Raw genomic sequence first — 19,172 nt, 5'->3', positions numbered from 1 at the left:
CAAAACTCCCCCTACCTCAGCAAACCCCCTTTCCCTAGCAAACTTCCTTCTTCCATTAAAATACTTACTAGACCTCAGATAGAAGTACACCCTGCAAAGTAAGTTCTCCTGAATGTGTTATGTGACACATATAAGCCAAAGAGTTCCTAGGAAAGCTCTCTTCAATTCTGTGCTGCCTTTGTATCTGAGGTCTGACAGAGCTGCTGGGGGTTTTCCTGTAGAGCCACATGCAACACAGTATTGTGCATCTGAAAGGGGGTGTTGTCCTAAAGTACCCCCAACATGGCTGTACCTGGGGTGGACCACCATGCCTTTTCCCCAGTATGGCCACTGCCTCCATGTCAGATTTCCGCTGCCTGCTTAAAACTGTATAATTAAAAGATGTATAGCCGTTTGTTGTATTTAGTCTCTATAACCTTTTTGTTTTTTCTTTTTAAAGAAGCAACCCATTTGCTCATGTTAAACTGAAGAGGACAGTTACCAACGATCGCTCAGCTCCTGTCATCCAATGACCTTGTGACATCCTTCAAGGGGAAAGGGACTCAAGATCTGTCCTTGAAGGAAAAAAATCTTTTGACGTCTCATCTCCTCTATGGGATCTAATAAACTGATGTAATAAACTGTGAACTGGTCTCAGTGTAAACCAGCAACTTTAAATCATGTATCCAGTTCAGTTTACAGCATTGTTGAGAAAATTGCCTACAATGTCTTCGTTGAGCTGATTGTCAGATTCCCAGTAGACCTGTGTGTGGACACATATGGTCAGCTATCGGCTGCTGGTGCCAGGTTCTGATTAAAGTATTTACATGTGACCTCAACAGTATTATAGAAAAGGTGACCCTTCTCCAGTCACATGGTGAACAAAAGAGAGCAAAAGCAGCCATGTGTTCTAAGATCACAATGCAAGAAAACACGATCAAAGATGTTACGATTATTATAAATGTAAATTGTAATGAAATATACGTTTAAATTTAAACATTTAAACACTAAGTCTAAGTTATGTGATCATTATACTTAGGTCCAGAGGCAGAACTAAAATCCTTGGAGCCCTGGTGTAAAATCTGAATACCTTCTAATATCTCAGGCTAAAGTCTAATACTCATTTTAATTAAACTTAATAAGCCTATTGCATACTCAGCAGATAACCGAATGGAAAAAGGGACACATAAGAAAGATGATATGCATGATATATTCATTACATACTGTATATCTGCATATACATTATGTAATGAAATGACACACCAGCTCATCTCATCTCATTGACCTGGTAGCAGCCATGCTCTCCTAAGTTACCCCAAGGATAGGCCCAAATCTGTATGACCAATTACTAATGTTTGTGCCAAATTTTGACAGTACTCACAGAGCAAAAGTATTACTAGTAAAATTTTAATTGCTTTAAATTCAGAATGCTGTATATTCCTTTCTACAGAAGTCAAAGAAAGGTCTGTATTATCCATAGAAGAATAAGAAATATTACCAAATATTTTGGCATACAGTTATGATGGCTTGAGTGTCCTATTCCAGTGCCACCTAGAAGACACTTGAGGTGTTCAATCACTTCCAAATGAGAGGCGACCACCAGGTAGACTAGACTGGAGATGGAAAGATTATACACTTCAGCTGAATATATCTAGTAGTGGTTATGGCCCGTACACATGATCCCAAGATCGTACAACTTTTTTTGCTTAATAGACGCAAGTAGAAATTGAATAGGTAACTAAAGCCACGAAAATTCTCGTACCACAGAAAAAAAAATTTGGAAGTGATGTTATGTGTTGTAATGTATTTGCATTGTATTTTTGGACGAAAACTATACTGACTAAATGAAAATCGTACGATCTGGTATCATACGAGGAAAATTTTCATGCTTGTCCGACCTAATAATATCAGATGAACTGCCGTGATCTGCTCTTGAAAGTAGTGTACACATGATTCGAAAATTGCACGATTCTTCCTCGGACGAGTTTTCGTACCATATTCGGGTCGTGAGTACGGGCCATTAGTCACAATCAACTGTACTTGTTGCATAGTGTTGAAGTTTTGTAGCTTATCCAAGCTATGCATCTTTACCATTACAGAACTAGTCCAGTTAAATGTGTCGATTGCTAGATACTCTATACTAAGACATGGATAAAAGAGAACAGAGAATATGTCTCAGTTTACTAATTTCTCAGCAGAGGGCCCTAATTCTATGGCAAAGCAAAGTGAAGACTTGGCTGAAATGTCGTGATTCAACCAACTATTACTACCAACCCCACTAGGAGACATGGGATGGAAATATGTGCTGTATACAAGATGAATTTCTTTTTTTGTATTAAAATAACACTAGTCTTATGAACATAACACAGGTGAACAGATGTTACTGAAAAGAAAACGAAAGTTGCAAAATGATTGTGGTAGGACGTGCTATGAGGGAATATTCTAGGCTAGGGCTAGAGTGAATGTGCTTTGGAAGTGAAGTCAATGGGAAAAAAGATTGATGAGGCTTGAATGAGTAGGCATCCTTGCATATTTGCAATCAGATGCCTATGAATAAATACAGGATAAGAGTAACACACCTATTTTTTTTCACTAGCTGTCATTATAATTCTATTCAGTCCACCGCCTAAAGCATATCAATGTACAGTATACGAAAAGGTAGATGTTGGCCATCTATTTACCAGAGTAAAATATAATTAATTTAGAAGCAAAATACATAATTTGATACAAAAATAGAGCTAAAAAGAGAAATATTAAAAGAGGGCTCTATTCTCGTTCTGCCTAGGGCCCTACCCTGTCATATGATTAAGCAGGGGTTGAACCCTCCACACAAAACCTTGAGTTGCAGTTCCTGGTCATGGAGAATTGGGCTATGCTGGGTATTGGGTCCTCTGCTTTGCAGCTTATGATGGCATTATATTTTTTGTTTTTCTTGATATTGGATTTAGACATTTGTGCAGTGTATGGAAAGTGTGGCTATGATAGTATATAATACCTGTACATACATTCTCTGTGTGAAGGGACAACAGAATGCTGTCCTTGATAAGAGAAAGCAGCATCCAGTACAAATCTGCTGTTTGGGAAAAACAGTGACCATGTTGACAACCTGTAGCTCCCACTCGGGAAGAGAACCCAGTCTCATGGTGCATTTGCAGCTTAGTCTGTAGTCGGCAATAGCTGGAGAGCCACAGTTTAATATATTTATAAGAAATAAGAATGGGTTTCAGCAATGACACATAAAAGTAGAGAAGAGCTAATTACTTCATAGCTCTATTCTAATGGCCAATTCAATAAACATTGAAAATGGCTTTATCTCATACTTTCAATTATAACTGTTCAGACTGCTGAATTGTCTACTGTGTCTATTGGGAAACATTTATACTTGCTGTCATAAGAAACTATAGACAGATATGTGAGCTTTTCTCAGACAATATAAGATACTTCTGTACAGGTATAATAGAACAAGAGTGGGATGAATACTGCAAAACTGAATATTTTAGGCTCCATTCACACTTGTGCAACTTTGAGGTCTTTGGATCTCAAAGTTGCATGACAAGTTTTTCCCCATGTTTTCCAACGAAAACTGTTCATATATGTGCGACTTAAAGTTGCAGCATCTTCAAAGTAGTTAATGCATGACTTTGGTCTGACTTTCATACAACTTGAGTGCCATAGACTTCAATGTTATCCCTCAAAAGTTTGCTGAAAGTCGTACCTGATTGATTTACAATGCAACAGTTGTGCAACAGTTGTCTATTATCACTGGTCAAAGCCAAAGTCTTATCCAAGTTACACCCATCCAAAGTAACCTCAAAGTTGCGTCTAAGTTGCACCAAAGTTGCACTCCAAAGTCGGTGCAACTTTGGAGTCCTACAAGTGTGCATGGAGCCCCACTGTTCTGTCTTACGATATCAATTTTATATGGAAACTGAAGGCAATGCTTAAATGAAATTTGTCATGAAAGAAAATTGGGCTGTCCTAGGTAATCCCATTCTGAAAGAAAGCTCTCTGAATGAAATGTTGATCTTCTGTTTCACTGATCTGAAAGAAGTGTACATCGCAGGGGTTCTTCACTACCTGCATATTTGTTGTAGATAAGTAATTCAGAATAGACTGAAGCCCTGTATACACGGGCCGAATGTCGGGAGACATTGGCCGGTTTAAAAAAAAATACTGACACTCGGCCCGTGTATATGCTACCCTGTCCAACAGAAGCCAACCTCTGTCGGACGAACATGCTGGAAAACCAGCAAACTTTCGGCTCCTGATCAGTGCTCTCAGCCAATGGCAGAGAGTGCTAGTTGGAGTGTTCAGGTGGGGGGCCATCTCTCTGTCAGAAAACAACAGCTCAGCGGGGGAAATCGCTGTACTAGCTTTGCATAGTTAGTACAGCGGCTCTGACCAGAGCTGACAGGTTTTTTTTTTTGCTCAACCCACTGGGTTGAATGAAAAAACCTTATAGTGTGTACCATGCTTAAAGAGAGAAGAACAGCATTGCTCCAGACTGAATTTCTGAAGAAGATCAGGAGTTGCAAACTCTGAATTACTTGGGTTTGTGTTGTTGGTTCCTTTATCTCCACTTGGGAGCATAGCAGGAACATTTCATGTCAAGGAGTCCTCATGATTGTTGTCTGCTGGAAAATATTTATGTTGTATAGTCTGTATGAACACAAAATAAGACTTATGGGTGCTCAACCTGTGGGCCTTCAGCTGTTGCGGAACTACAAGTCCCATCATGCATTTGCCTTTGGGAGTTATGCTTGTAACTGTCAGCCTTGCAATGCCTCATGGGACTTGTAGTTCCGCAACAGCTGGAGGGCTACAGGTTGAGCACCCAGACATTCAACAAAGAATATTTTTTCTTGCAAAGTTCTCCAGGCACTTTGTAGCTCTGTTCAAATCTACATACCTTCTGACCGGCACAGGATATTGTTACTCACAAATGATGTTGAATCATAAAATGTCTTTGTGACCCCAGTGATATTGTCTACGTATAAGTACTTTTTATAATATGTATATTTTAGCTGAAATATATAATGCCAACAATTAATGCTGCAGTGCCTGTTACCTTTTTGTAACAATGTAACATTGTAACATACATTGTAATATGTCTATGGACTTTTTCACTAATTCAGAAAATAGATATTGCTTTAATCCACTTTGTGGTATGATGTCTTTTTGTATTCTTTGGATCATAGCTACCCCCATGTATGGTGTTACATGAAGACCATCCTAGGAGAAATAACGTCATTGTTGAATTTTTTCTAAACATTTTAGTTGTCTGACTGTTTTGCTGATCCTGTGTCCTTGTTCTGGGATAGTGACTCAGCATGACAGCCAGGCAACTAGCATTTTCATTATTTGAAATCAGAAAGGGAAGACTCCATATTTCTATCAGGGTAGAGCCTACAGCTTTTTACATTTTTTTACATAATCATATAGACATGAACAGCTAAAGCGTTTTATTAAAGTGTAATTTTAAAATCAAATTTTCTCTGTATCATTTGCAACATATTTTATGTGTGCAGCCGTATTTGTCCTTTACATTAGCAGAGTTTGCTCTTATCTTACTGATAAGGCACAGACTTCTCAAATGATGTCATGCACCACATTGCACACAGTAGCGAGAGGCCATGTAATCTTTACTCAGACACTCGCGCCTTGAAAATGAATATCTAAAATATTTGTGCAGCAGCTGTCTCAAATCATGTGATTAATAGTGAATAATAATGTCAGAGAAATCCCATGAACAAACAGTGCATGCAATTAGCAATTAATGACGTGTACATCCATAAATAGTGCAATCATAGAAATTGTGTAATTTACGTGCAAGAACTATACTAACTTAAAAGTCCATAACTAAAACTGTGAATAAACTCCTTAGAACAGGTATATATGTGTGTGCTCTTTGTTGAAATCCCACATGCTGATGATATAAAGTTGAAAAGGTGTCCCCAATCGACTGGTAATTGAAGTAAAGGTCCCTACTCACCAAAAGATGTTGACCCTCATTATCGTACGATAAAAGAGGTCAAAGCTTAAGCAGTCTCCGTGACCAAAGAATCCCCAGGACAGGCACCGATCAATGTCTCCTTGCTGCGGTCCGTAATCCAAGGGTTAACATCGTGGGACTCAACCCACTCTTTATTTAAAACTTATTAACAATAACATTTACATTAAGGATTCAATCCTGTTTGGCAACAAACATTGAGGCATCAGGTAAACCTCACAAAGGCTAAAATGGGCTCAGGTATATTGCTGCGTATCACCTAGACTAGAGCCTTACACACCGCGCTGTGCGTCCAAAGTTAGGACACATGGTGTGGTGTGTATGGGTCTAGGTGATACGCAGCAATATACCTGAGCCCATTTTAGCCTTTGTTAATACGTTTTAAATAAAAAAGAAAAACCTTTTTACGCTATGAGGAGCCCGTTTTCTTTTTGATTGCCACAAGGTTAACCCTTGGATTATGGACCGCAGCAAGGAGACATTGATCGGAGCCTGTCCTGGGGATTCCTTGGTCACGGAGACTGTTTAAGCTTGTTTGACCTCTCTTATTGTACAATAACGATCAGTCGATTGGGGACACCTATCAACTTTATAGCATCAGTGTGTGGGATTTCAATGAAGAGCACACACATAGATATTTGTTCTAAGGAGTTTATTCACCGTTTAAGACTTTACCTGACAGCATGGAATCCAGAGCAGCACCTTTTATTACCGAATAGGGGCAATGTTTTAAACAAGAATACAGTATAGTGTTATTTGGTAATGCCAACAAATACTTTGTTGAGTTGATTTTACACTTACCTCATTTAATACTATGCCCTTTCTTCTCGGCCATGTTGATAAATAATTTCCTAACCCCTGACATAAAACTCCAGTTATCCAATAAAATACTACCTCCTGTCCCTGTTTAAAGATCAATGTTTATTACATTAGAAGACATAAAAAATGTATAAAAAGTTGAGGTCACATGACAGTTTTGTTCTTCTCCCCATAATCTCCTCTGAGGTCACTGAGGTGCGCATCTGCACAGAGGCCACATGTCACATAAGATGTTCTGCCTTTTACAACTCACAGTGAGAGAGTGAGCCAGTGAGCGTCAGACTTTGTAAGAAAAACCCATTAACAGCGTTAGGCAGATGGTTATATAATCCCTGTAGCAATATTAGGGAAACTGAACACGATTGGGAAAATAGGACAGAATTGTTTGTGTGACCACAGCCAGGAGTATGCCTAAACCGACGGAAAGGAGAAATTGAGAAACTGGAGCTCTGCTATGACGGTGCATTGACATCTGAAAAATATATGTGGCACAACTACCAAATTCCTAAAATGCTAGATAGTATGCTTCATGCACAAATGAACAGAGAACAAAATGAGAATAAAACTTGAAGTTCTTGATAATAATCCAATACCAACACACTATGGATTATATCAAATAGCAGTGCCACACCATGCCCACTTAAGCCAGTCATTCTATTAACATAAAAAGCGCACAAAGAAAATGATAACTTTATTCAAGCAAAAAATTAAAGTGCACTCCCAAACACCTGGAATTAAGCATTTGGCAGTGATTGGGTAGGCACCCCCTGCTTGTGATTTACCCATACATTGTTGAGAGCTGTGGGGTTGACAGCTGGATGACTGTTGGGATCAGTGCGAACCAGGACCTGCTCAAAAAGATATAGGTGGCATCTACATTGACAAAAGGTTTTCATAATATCCCCTCCCAGGTAGTTGCTATGGTGAAGTGTTTTTTTTAAGCCTCTAGGCTTTCCAAATCTTCTAGGATTGACAAAGAGGGAACCCCCTAAACACTTAAAAGCAATGATGACCTTGAGGTGGGAGGAGATATTTTACAACCCTCTTGGCGAGGCTGACTCTGTGTTATCTATTTCAGCAGGTCTGGGTTCATGCCAATACTAACATCCAATTATCATATGGCTGTCAACCGTACCACTGGCCAAGGTATGTGGGCCAATCATGAGCAGAGGATGTCTACATGGCCTCTGCAAAACACCTACTGTAATTCCAGCTCAGTTTGTGAGTGCATTTTTATTTCCTGCTAAAATAAAGTTGTTCATTTTATTTCTCGAATCAGTGTGCCCTTTCTTCTTTTTGTGTGACTGCAATTAGTGGTTTCCTGTTCATGATGTGGAGCTACAAGATCAGTGTACAAAATTATAGACATGTGCACACTGAAATATTTTGTTTTGGAATTTTGCTTTTCGTCCGAAAAATAAATTAAAGTGGTTGTATACTCTTTTTTTTTTACTTTAACCTACAGGAAAGCCTAAAATAAGGCTTACTTGTAGGTAAAAAAAATACCTCCTAAACCGTACATATTCCCCTCGGTATGCGCCGCTGACTGCAGCGGCGAATGCGCACAAGGGGATTCTCGGCTAAAAATCCAGCAGTGGCCAACCGGCCGGAAAGAAATCTCCCACGCGCATGCGCGGGAGTGACGATATCGCGGCTCCGGCCACTCACAGCCGCGATACCCGGAAGAAACGCAGAGGGAGCATGTCAGCTCCCTCAGCGTGGATCGGGCCAGATGTCGGGGCCTCGTTCTAAGGTAAGTATTTAATAATGAGCTAGTATGCGGTGCATGCTAGCTCATTATGCCTTTTGCTTTGCAGGTGGTAAAAAAAAACCCAAAACATTAGCAGGTTTACTACCGCTTTAATTTAGTTACTCCCGAAATTCGTTTTTATTTATTTCTTGATCATACATCACGGGACACAGGAGCTTCATTACATAGTGGGTTATATAGGCACCTTCAGTGATTGGACACTGGCTAACCCCAATTAAGGAGAATTCCTCCCCTATATAACCCCTCCCATATGGGAGGCACCTCAGGTTTTTCGCCAGTGTCTAAGGTGGTTGGTCACGTAAAAACATGTGCTATGGAGAAAGCTCTATACAGGTCCCTGCAGGGGTCTAAGAGCTATGATAACCAGATCCATATCTCGGCCCGATATTTTGACTCCCAAGATTATATGGTACCCGGGCCTCGTCATCCGAAGAAACAAGGTTTTGCCTGTAAGTCCTCTCCTTTGGAAGACTGGGCTCCGGGAAAACCAGACTTGGTGTACTATTTAAACAGTGGCACGAAAGTTTCTGGCAGAGTCTTTTACTTCATGTGAGTAGTTGTATGTCTTACCTGGTTTACGCCACTAGAGGGAGTAAAGAGCAGCCTGATGTATACTTACATGCTAGACATGGGCGCCGTCAATAAATTTGTTTCATTCTGTTCCGTGTCGATTCGTAATAAAATTAATTCGTACTTTGTATTTCGTGTCCGAAATTCCGTTCTGTTTCGTACGAAATACGAATTGTCGTTAGGTTCGTTAACGTGTACGAACGTTCTTTACGATGAATTTAAAGGCAAAAATATACCTCAATATGACAGTCGATGCTGATGGAAGTTTGGTTTTTATCCGAAATACGAAATTCCGTTGAAGAATTTCCTATCCGAAATACGAAGTTTCATTAGATGAGAAAGAGAGAAGCGGATTGTCTGCCATGCACCGCTGGTCCAGTTTGCACCTGCTCCTCCTGGGGCTGCTTATTATGAGGGGCTCCCACCATCCCTGTGCTTTGCTGACTTCCTCCTGGGGCTGCTTATTATGAGGGGCTCCCACCATCCCTGTGCTATGCTGATTTCTTCCCGGTACTGTACCTCTGCTGTGCATATTATGAGGGGCTCCCACCATCCCTGTGCTGTGCTGACTTCCTCCTGGGGCTGCTTATTATGAGGGGCTCCCACCATCCCTGTGCTGTGCGGACTTCCTCTTGGGGCTGTACCTCTGCTGTGCATATTATGAGGGGCTCCCACCATCCATGTGCTGTGCTGACTTCCTCCTGGGGCTGTACCTCTGTTGTGCTCAGTATGTCAGTACAGCACAGGAATGGTGGAAACCCCTCATACTGAGCACAGCAGAGGTACAGCCCCAGGAGGAAGTCAGCGCAGCACAGGGATAGTGGGAGCCCCTCATAATAAGCAGCCCCAGGAGGAAGTCAGCACATAAAAAACGGGACCAGACAGGGATGTCCCCTATCCCCTATTCTATATATTCTCACTCTGGAACCTTTCTTAAATAGCTTAAGACATAACCCAGATATTAATGGAATTAAATCTAAAATAAGAGAATATAAAATCGCTGCGTACGCTGACGACATCTTGATGTTTCTCACCAATCCCCTTATCACGATTCCATCCCTCTTAAAAGCATTTAGCTAATTTCATACATTGTCCAACTTAAAAATTAACTTTAGCAAATCTTATGCCCTCAATATCTCTTTACCTCATGAATTGGCCGAACAATGTAAACTCAACTTTCCATTCCAATGGACCAATGAGACTATTACCTATCTGGGCATACAACTTCCAAAAAATCTAGACGACCTATACGCTAAAAACTACTTACCTATCCTACACAAGATATTGATGGACTTAAAACTATGGAACAAACCAATTTTTTCGTGGTTCGGTAGGGCTTCCACTCTAAAAATGAACATTCTCCCTCGCATCCTATATCTTTTACAGGCCGTGCCGATAAAACTCCCCATAGCTTTTTTTAAATCGTACAGACGAGCGTGTACAAACTTCCTGTGGAATATGCAAAGACAAAGGTGGCATAGGTCTTCCTGATATCAATAACTACTACAAAGCCACTCATATGACGAGAATAATTGATTGGAACATTCACTCACCCTACAAAGATTGGATCGCTCTGGAAGCCTCATTCGTAGACTCCCCTCTTCAATATCTTCCATGGGTACAGCGCTCACACATGTCCTCTCCGACTAAATCCCATCCACTAATAGCCCCAACTTTACAATGCTTCTCTACTGTACTCAAAAGGAAATTTCATCCAACCCTGGACCAATGACCCCACTGAAACAAAACCCACTCTTCCCGCCAGGCATGCACGAATCTTTCCTTCTTAAACATTGGACAAACGAACCGATCCTCATTAAATCCTTTTACAACAAAGGACGACTGCTCACGACACAACAAATCGCAGAGAACATGCGAATGCCCCCAATCCCCATATGGACCCACCAACAAATTCGACATTACCTGCAATACACTAATAAACAATATGACTGTACTAGATCTCTGACTCCCTTCGAGAAACTCTGCTCCTCACGGACACCCCTGACTCATCTCATCTCTTTGACCCATTCCCTTCTATTTCAGAGTAACATCCCTGGCACCTCTTTGGCTTGCAAGGCTTGGGAAAAAGACCTGGAATCTTCCTTTTCACAGGAAGATTGGGAACATATCTTTCTCAATATCCATAAAGGTACGCTGAACGTCTCAGCTCAGGAAAATGGATTCAAATTACAATGCCGCTGGTACCGTACTCCTGCCCTGATTCACTCCTGGGATGCACAGATTCCGGATACCTGCTGGAGATGCCACAATCAATGCGGCACCCTCCTACACTTGTGGTGGCTCTGCTCAGCCATACGTCCTTTCTGGCAGAAAATACATAAGGTAATTGAACAAATTACAAGCACGATCATACCCTTCTCTCCAGCTCTCTTCTTACTACACCACAATGCCCACTCTAGCACATCTTACCGAAAATCTCTCACACTTCACTTAATCAGTGCGGCGAAGCAGTGCATCCCGACTTACTGGAAGTCTCCTACCGTCCCTTCCATTGCAGAATGGCTTCGTAGAGTAGACAAGATAGCAAATATAGAAGAACTGATCCATATTCATAATGACACTCCGACGAGTTTTGGCTCGAAATGGGCACCCTGTCACCACTTTCGGAATACTGCTGACTTTCACGACATGATACAAAACCCCACCTGACTAACCGACTGATATTTAGGTACACGTATCCAACACCATGTACCCCCTGGGTTTCGCCTCAGATCTGTATTATACTACTACTATCGGAGAGACCGTTTCTAGCATACGACACTACAATTGTTCACCCTAACTGGGTGTTGGTTCCTGGACGGCGAGTAGCGGATCTCATGAACCCTCATCTTAGTCTCTTACCTGAAGCAACAATCTCCCCCCTCCCTGCCCTTTCCCCTTCATTCTTTATCCCATCCCTCCTTTACATAGTTCCCCCCCCCCTCCCGAAAAGGATATGCATTTCCAGAATAGAAGGTGTAAACCTGTAGCATCTCCCCTTACCTCCTTCCATGATCTTTCCTCACTTCGACATGTTCTTCATTGTTACGGTATGGCAATCCAACCTCAGACTTGTTGGTATTATTACAACCCTACACGTACGCAACAAAACGCTCTGATTTCACGTGCATCTGGAATCTCTTCCATATATTTCTACATGTTGTCAAATGTTTAATTAGACCTAAGGTTAACATCTACATCAACCGTATAACAATATACAAGATGTTTGTATTGTTAATGTTCAATATGGATTGCCTGTTATATGACTTATTCTTCTGTATGATGCATTTTGAAAAACAATAAAAACTTTTGCAAAAAAAAAAAACCTGACCTGTCCTTTGGATAATGCTCAGGTATTTAAAGATCCAACTGATAAGAAGCTGGAAAAGTTATTGAAAGCCTCCTTTTCTATGGCTGGCGCTGTAGTGCAACCTACAGTCGCAACTGTGGGGTTGTGTCAGTTCCTCAAGGAACAGGTTAAGCAGATGCTTGGCCTTCTTCCCAGTGAGGAAGTGGAGAATTATGCAGAAACTCCTCAAATTTTGTGTTTCATGATTGATGCGACTTTGGATTCTGTCCAACAAGCATCTTGTTTGTCTCTCCTGTTGGTACACATGCGAAGGGCCCTGCGGCTCAAAAATTGGGCAGCTGTCATGTAAAAAATATTTGACTGGGTTTCTGTTTAAAGGGGAACGCTTATTTGGGGAGGACTTGGATAAATTCATCCAAAAGATTACAGGGGATAAATATACTCTCCTACCAATCAAAAAGAACAAACGTCCATCATTTAGGCATTCTCTTTCTCACGGAGCATCAAGCTCTAAGCAGTGGTGATGGCCTTCCCAAGCTCCCTCTGGAGGAAAGGCCCAAGGTCACACCCAGGGGCAGAAAAAGACTTGGGGGCGAAAGCCTGCCAAGCAAAGCCCAAAAGCTTCCTTGTGAAGGGGTGCCCCCACTCGGACGAGTGGGGGGAAGGCTTCTGCAGTTTGCAGAAGCCTGGTGGGAAGAGATTCGGGACAAATGGGTAACCTCCTCAATATCTCTGGGCTACAAACTAGAGTTCCAGGAGATTCCACCATCTCGCTTCCTAAGGTCAGGGATCCCCAAGGATCCAGTAAAGCAAAGACCGCTACTTCTGGCCTTAGATCACTTACTATCCCAGGGGGTGATAGTGGAAGTGGACCCAAAACAACAGGGTTCAGGGTTTTACTCAAATCTCTTCACCGTTCCAAAGCCAAATGGAGATGTCAGACCTATCCTGGATCTAAAGGATTTGAACCGGTTTCTGCACATTCGGTCTTTCCGAATGCAGTCAATACGCTCTGTGGTATCTTCCCTGCAAGGGGGAAAGTTTATGGCATCAATAGATATCAAGGATGCATATCTTCATGTGCCAATATTTCCTGCACACCAAAAATATCGAAGGTTCACGGTAGATCAGCGCCATTTTCAATTTGTGGCCCTGCCTTTTGGTCTTGCTACAGCTCCTCGGGTATTCACAAAGATTCTAGACCCTCTCTTGGCAAACCTAAGAGCTCAGGGCATAACCGTGATAGCTTATCTAGACAATTTGCTACTCATAGAGCAGACATTAGCGCTCTTGAACCACAGTGTTATCAAAACATTAGAACACCTGAAAAACCTAGGTTGGATTATAAACCTAGAAAAGTCGTCCCTGCAGCCTGCTACCAGGTTGGAGTATCTGGGCATGATCATAGACACCGCTCAGGGCAGGGTGTTTCTACCAAGGCCAAAGGCCATGGCTATAGGGGTTCTGGTTCACCTAATACTGAGCAGAAGGACTTCCCCCATTCGGCTGTGTATGAGACTGTTAGGGAAAATGGTCGCCTCCTTCAAGGCCGTTCCATTTGCCCAGTTTCACTCAAGGCCTTTGCAGAGATGCATCCTTGCAGCTTGGAACAAGAAGCCCCAGGCCTTGGATCTTCCTATGTGTTTATCCCCAGGGATACGCAGGAGTCTCATTTGGTGGTTAAAGACCAAGAATCTGCTGAAAGGCAAAACTTTTCTTCCCCTTCCATGGAAGATTGTAACTACAGATGCCAGCCTGACAGGCTGGGGAGCAGTGTTGGAAGAGGTATGCACGCAGGGGAAATGGTCTGCGACCGAAAAACTCCTGCCCATAAATATTCTGGAGCAGGGGCGGACTGACCCATCGGTCATTCGGTCGCTGCCCGAGGGCCCGGAGCAATTAGGAGCCCGTGGCCGTCCCAACGAGAGGCCCCTTGAAGCGGCTGTAATAATACTGTTAACAGAGCGCTGCTCCCCGCCGGCTCCTCCTTCCCTCCCGTCCGTCGCCGGTGCTTGCACTGTACACTACATCACCTAGGACGGACGAGAAGGGAGGAGGGGCCGGCGGGGAGCAGCGCGCGGTTAGCGGTATTGATTACAGGCATGGCCGGGGTGAGTGAAACTTTTTTTTACTACAGGGCCGCCATCGGAGGGATGGGGTGACCAGTACAAATGTATGGAGCCCGGGCCAGTCTTCAGTGTGCTCTCTCCCCTCTCCACACTAACCCCCTGTATGCTCTCCCCCCACAGTGTTGCCCTGTGTGTCCCCCTCCCCAGTGTCCAAATGTGTCCCCCCCAATGTCCCCCAGTGTGTGTCCCCCCAGTGTGTGTCCCCCCAGTGTGTGTCCCCTCCCCAGTGCCCCCCCCCAGTATTCCCCTGTGTGTGTCCCCCTGTGTGTCCCCTCCCCAGTATTCCCCTGTGTGTGTCCCCTCCCCAGTATTCCCCTGTGTGTGTCCCCTCCCCAGTATTCCCCTGTGTGTGTCCCCTCCCCAGTGTCCCCCTGTGTGTCCCCTCCCCAGTGTCCCCCTGTGTGTCCCCTCCCCAGTGTCCCCCTGTGTGTCCCCTCCCCAGTGTCCCCTCCCCAGTGTCCCCCTGTGTGTCCCCTCCCCAGTATTCCCTTGTGTGTTCCCCTGTGTGTCCCCACCTGTGTGTGCTCCCCCCAGTGTCCCCCTGTGTGTGCTCCCCCCAGTGTCCCCCTGTGTGTGCTCCCCCCACAGGGTCCCCTGTGTGCTCCCCCCAGTATTCCCCTGTGTGCTCCCCCCAGTGTTCCCTGTGTGCTCCCCCCAGTGTTCCCTGTGTGCTCCCCCGCAGTGTCCCACTATGTGCTCCCCCCCCAGTGTTCCCTTGTGTGCTCTCCCCCCCAAAGTGTCCCACTGTGCTCCCCCCCAGTGTTCCCCTGTGTGCTCCCCCCAGTGTTCCCCTGTGTGCTCCCCCAGTGTTCCCCTGTGTGCTCCCCCCACAGTGTCTTCCTGTGTGCTCCCCCCACAGTGTCTTCCTGTGTGCTCCCCCCCACAGTGTCTTCCTGTGTGCTCCCCCCCACAGTGTCTTCCTGTGTGCTCCCCCCACAGTGTCCTCCTGTGTGCTCCCCCCCACAGTGTCCTCCTGTGTGCTCCCCCCCCACAGTGTCCTCCTGTGTGCTCCCCTCCCCCCACAGTGTCCTCCTGTGTGCTCCCCTCCCCCCACAGTGTCCTCCTGTGTGCTCCCCTCCCCCCACAGTGTCCTCCTGTGTGCTCCCCTCCCCCCACAGTGTCCTCCTGTGTGCTCCCCCCCCACAGTGTCCTCCTGTGTGCTCCCCACACCCCACAGTGTCTTCCTGTGTGCTCCCCACCCCCCACAGTGTCTTCCTGTGTGCTCCCCACCCCCCACAGTGTCTTCCTGTGTGCTCCCCCAGTGTCCCCCGTGTGATTTCCCCCCTCCCCAGGGTCTCCCTGTATGCTCTCCCCCCACAGTGTCCCTCTGTGTGCTCTCCCCCAGTGACCCCCCCCCAGTATTCCCCTGTGTGTGTCCCCCTGTGTGTCCCCTCCCCAGTATTCCCCTGTGTGTGTCCCCTCCCCAGTATTCCCCTGTGTGTGTCCCCTCCCCAGTATTCCCCTGTGTGTGTCCCCTCCCCAGTATTCCCCTGTGTGTGTCCCCTCTCCAGTATTCCCCTGTGTGTGTCCCCTCCCCAGTGTCCCCCTGTGTGTCCCCTCCCCAGTGTCCCCCTGTGTGTCCCCTCCCCAGTGTCCCCTCCCCAGTGTCCCCCTGTGTGTCCCCTCCCCAGTATTCCCCTGTGTGTTCCCCTGTGTGTCCCCACCTGTGTGTGCTCCCCCCAGTGTCCCCCTGTGTGTGCTCCCCCCACAGGGTCCCCTGTGTGCTCCCCCCAGTATTCCCCTGTGTGCTCCCCCCAGTGTTCCCTGTGTGCTCCCCCAGTGTTCCCTGTGTGCTCCCCCACAGTGTCCCACTATGTGCTCCCCCCCAGTGTTCCCTTGTGTGCTCTCCCCCCCAAAGTGTCCCACTGTGCTCCCCCCCAGTGTTCCCCTGTGTGCTCCCCCCAGTGTTCCCCTGTGTGCTCCCCCAGTGTTCCCCTGTGTGCTCCCACCACAGTGTCTTCCTGTGTGCTCCCCCCACAGTGTCTTCCTGTGTGCTCCCCCCCACAGTGTCTTCCTGTGTGCTCCCCCCCACAGTGTCTTCCTGTGTGCTCCCCCCACAGTGTCCTCCTGTGTGCTCCCCCCCACAGTGTCCTCCTGTGTGCTCCCCCCCCCCCACAGTGTCCTCCTGTGTGCTCCCCCCCCCACAGTGTCCTCCTGTGTGCTCCCCTCCCCCCACAGTGTCCTCCTGTGTTCTCCCCCCACAGTGTCCTCCTGTGTGCTCCCCCCCCACAGTGTCCTCCTGTGTGCTCCCCCCCCCACAGTGTCCTCCTGTGTGCTCCCCCCCCCCCACAGTGTCCTCCTGTGTGCTCCCCTCCCCCCACAGTGTCCTCCTGTGTGCTCCCCTCCCCCCACAGTGTCCTCCTGTGTGCTCCCCTCCCCCCACAGTGTCCTCCTGTGTGCTCCCCTCCCCCCACAGTGTCCTCCTGTGTGCTCCCCCCCCACAGTGTCCTCCTGTGTGCTCCCCACACCCCACAGTGTCTTCCTGTGTGCTCCCCACCCCCCACAGTGTCTTCCTGTGTGCTCCCCACCCCCCACAGTGTCTTCCTGTGTGCTCCCCCAGTGTCCCCCGTGTGATTTCCCCCCTCCCCAGGGTCTCCCTGTATGCTCTCCCCCCACAGTGTCCCTCTGTGTGCTCTCCCCCAGTGACCCCGTTATCTCCCCAACCCTACAGTGTCCCCCGTGTGCTTTCCCCCTCCCCCAGTGCCCCCCTGTGCCCTCTCCCCTTCCCAGGGTCTCCCTGTGTGCTCCCTCCAGTGTGCCCCTGTGTGGTTCCCCCCTCCCCAGTGTCCCTCTATGTGCTTTTCCCCCCCCCACAGTGTCCCCCATGTGCTCTCCAACCCCACAGGGTCCACCGTGTGCTCTCCCCCTCCGCCAGTGTTCCCCTGTGCACTCTCCCCCTCCCAGGGTCTCCCTGTGTGCTCCCCCCAGTGTCCCCCTATGTGCTCCCCCCAAATGTCCCCCTGTCCAGGTGTGGCTTGGGACGCAGGGGGCCCCATGATCTTCTATTGCCCGGGGGCCCCATCAGTTGTCAGTCCGCCCCTGTTCTGGAGATTCAGGCAGTTTATATGGCTCTCATGGACTGGTCCTACAGACTACAGGGTCACCCTGTTTGAATACAGTCCGACAATGCCACAGCTGTGGCTTATATCAATCACCAGGGTGGCACCAAAAGTCTGGATGCACAAAGAGAGGTGAATCGCATACTTGCTTGGGCAGAAAGACATGTTCCTTGCCTTTCTGCGGTTTTCATCCCAGGAGTGGAAAATTGTTAAGTGGATTTTCAAGTTGCAAGCAACTATGCCCAGGAGAATGGTCTCTACACCCTGACATATTTCAAACCATATGTCACAAATGGGGTACTCCAGATGTAGATCTGTTTGCGTCCAGATTCAACAGGAAGCTGGACAAGTTTGTGTCAATGACAAGGGGCGTACTTGCTCAGGGGTAAGATGCTCTGACAATTCCCTGGGATCGGTACAATCTAATCTATGCCTTTCCGCCATACCCGCTTCTGTCACGTTTCCTGGGAAGAGTCAAGAGGGAAACAAAGTCGGTTCTATTGGTAGCCCCGGCTTGGCCCAGGTGACCTTGGTACGCAGAGATCATAAAAATGGCAGTAGGCAGGCATTGGATCCTTCCTCTCCGGACAGATCTGCTCTCGCAGGGTCCAATCTACCATCCTGCTTTACACAGTCTGAATTTAACGGTTTGGCTGCTGAGACCCACATTCTGAAAGACCGTGCACTTTCGGAGTCAGTCCTTTCTACTCTGGTCAATGCCAGAAAGCCGGCCTCCAGGCTTATTTACTACAAAATCTGGAAGGCATATGTTTCCTGGTGTGAACCCAGGGGATGGCATCCTAGAAAGTATGTCGTTCTTGCAGGATCTTGGCTTTCCTCCAGTCAGGCCTAGAAATGAATTTGGCCGTAAGCACTGTCAAGGTTCAGATTTCAGCCTTGTCAGTGTTTTTCCAGAAGCCACTTGCATCACATTCTCTTGTCCGGGCTTTTATTCAGGGGGCCATGCGGTTAAAGCCGCCAGTCAAACCTCCGGTATACCCATGGTATCTGAATTTGGTTCTCTCGGCATTGCAGGGACAACCATTTGAACCATTGTATCAGGCTTCGTTAGTTCTTTTGACTAAAAAATTTGATAGCCATATCCTCAGCTAGAAGAGTGTCAGAACTGGCAGCTCTTTCAAGCAAGGAACCTTATCTAATTATTCATAAGGACCGAGTAGTGATGCTTCCTAATAGGTCCTTTCTACCCAAGGTGGTTTCAGGATTCCATTTGAATCAAGATGTAATCCTACCATCCTTTTTTCCAGATCCACAGTCCGCAGAAGAAGAGTCTTTGCACACTCTAGATGTGGTAAGGGCAATCAGTATCTATCTCCAGGCAACTGATCAGATAAAAAAGACTGATTGCTTATTTATTTTGCCAGAAGGCCCTAAAAGGGGCCAGGGGGCATCAAAATCCACACTCTCAAGATGGATTAGACAAGTTATTCTTCAGGCCTATAGTGTAAAGGGGAAGATTCCGCCTTTTCAAGTAAAAGCGCACTCAACTAGGGCTGTAAGTGCT

The 19,172-nt window shown here is 46.2% G+C and overlaps 1 protein-coding gene across 1 annotated transcript in view; it reads left to right on the top strand.

Moving 5' to 3' along the window:
* Nucleotides 1-5,468, top strand: part of LOC143934121 (BAR/IMD domain-containing adapter protein 2-like) — a 250,433-nt gene extending 244,965 nt beyond the window's left edge. The window contains exon 14 of the mRNA XM_077457444.1: nucleotides 440-5,468. Within this exon, the coding sequence (XP_077313570.1) occupies nucleotides 440-512 (73 nt within the window). The 3' untranslated portion in view covers nucleotides 513-5,468. The remainder of the gene's footprint in view (nucleotides 1-439) is intronic.
* Nucleotides 5,469-19,172: the final 13,704 nt, after the last annotated feature.

The sequence above is a fragment of the Lithobates pipiens genome, unplaced genomic scaffold (assembly GCF_037356315.1).
Source record: "Lithobates pipiens isolate NorthernLeopardFrog02 unplaced genomic scaffold, aLitPip1_a1.2 Scaffold_27, whole genome shotgun sequence".
In the NCBI taxonomy this organism is placed as follows: Eukaryota; Metazoa; Chordata; class Amphibia; order Anura; family Ranidae; genus Lithobates; species Lithobates pipiens.
This window is presented reverse-complemented; position numbering and strand designations above follow the sequence as displayed.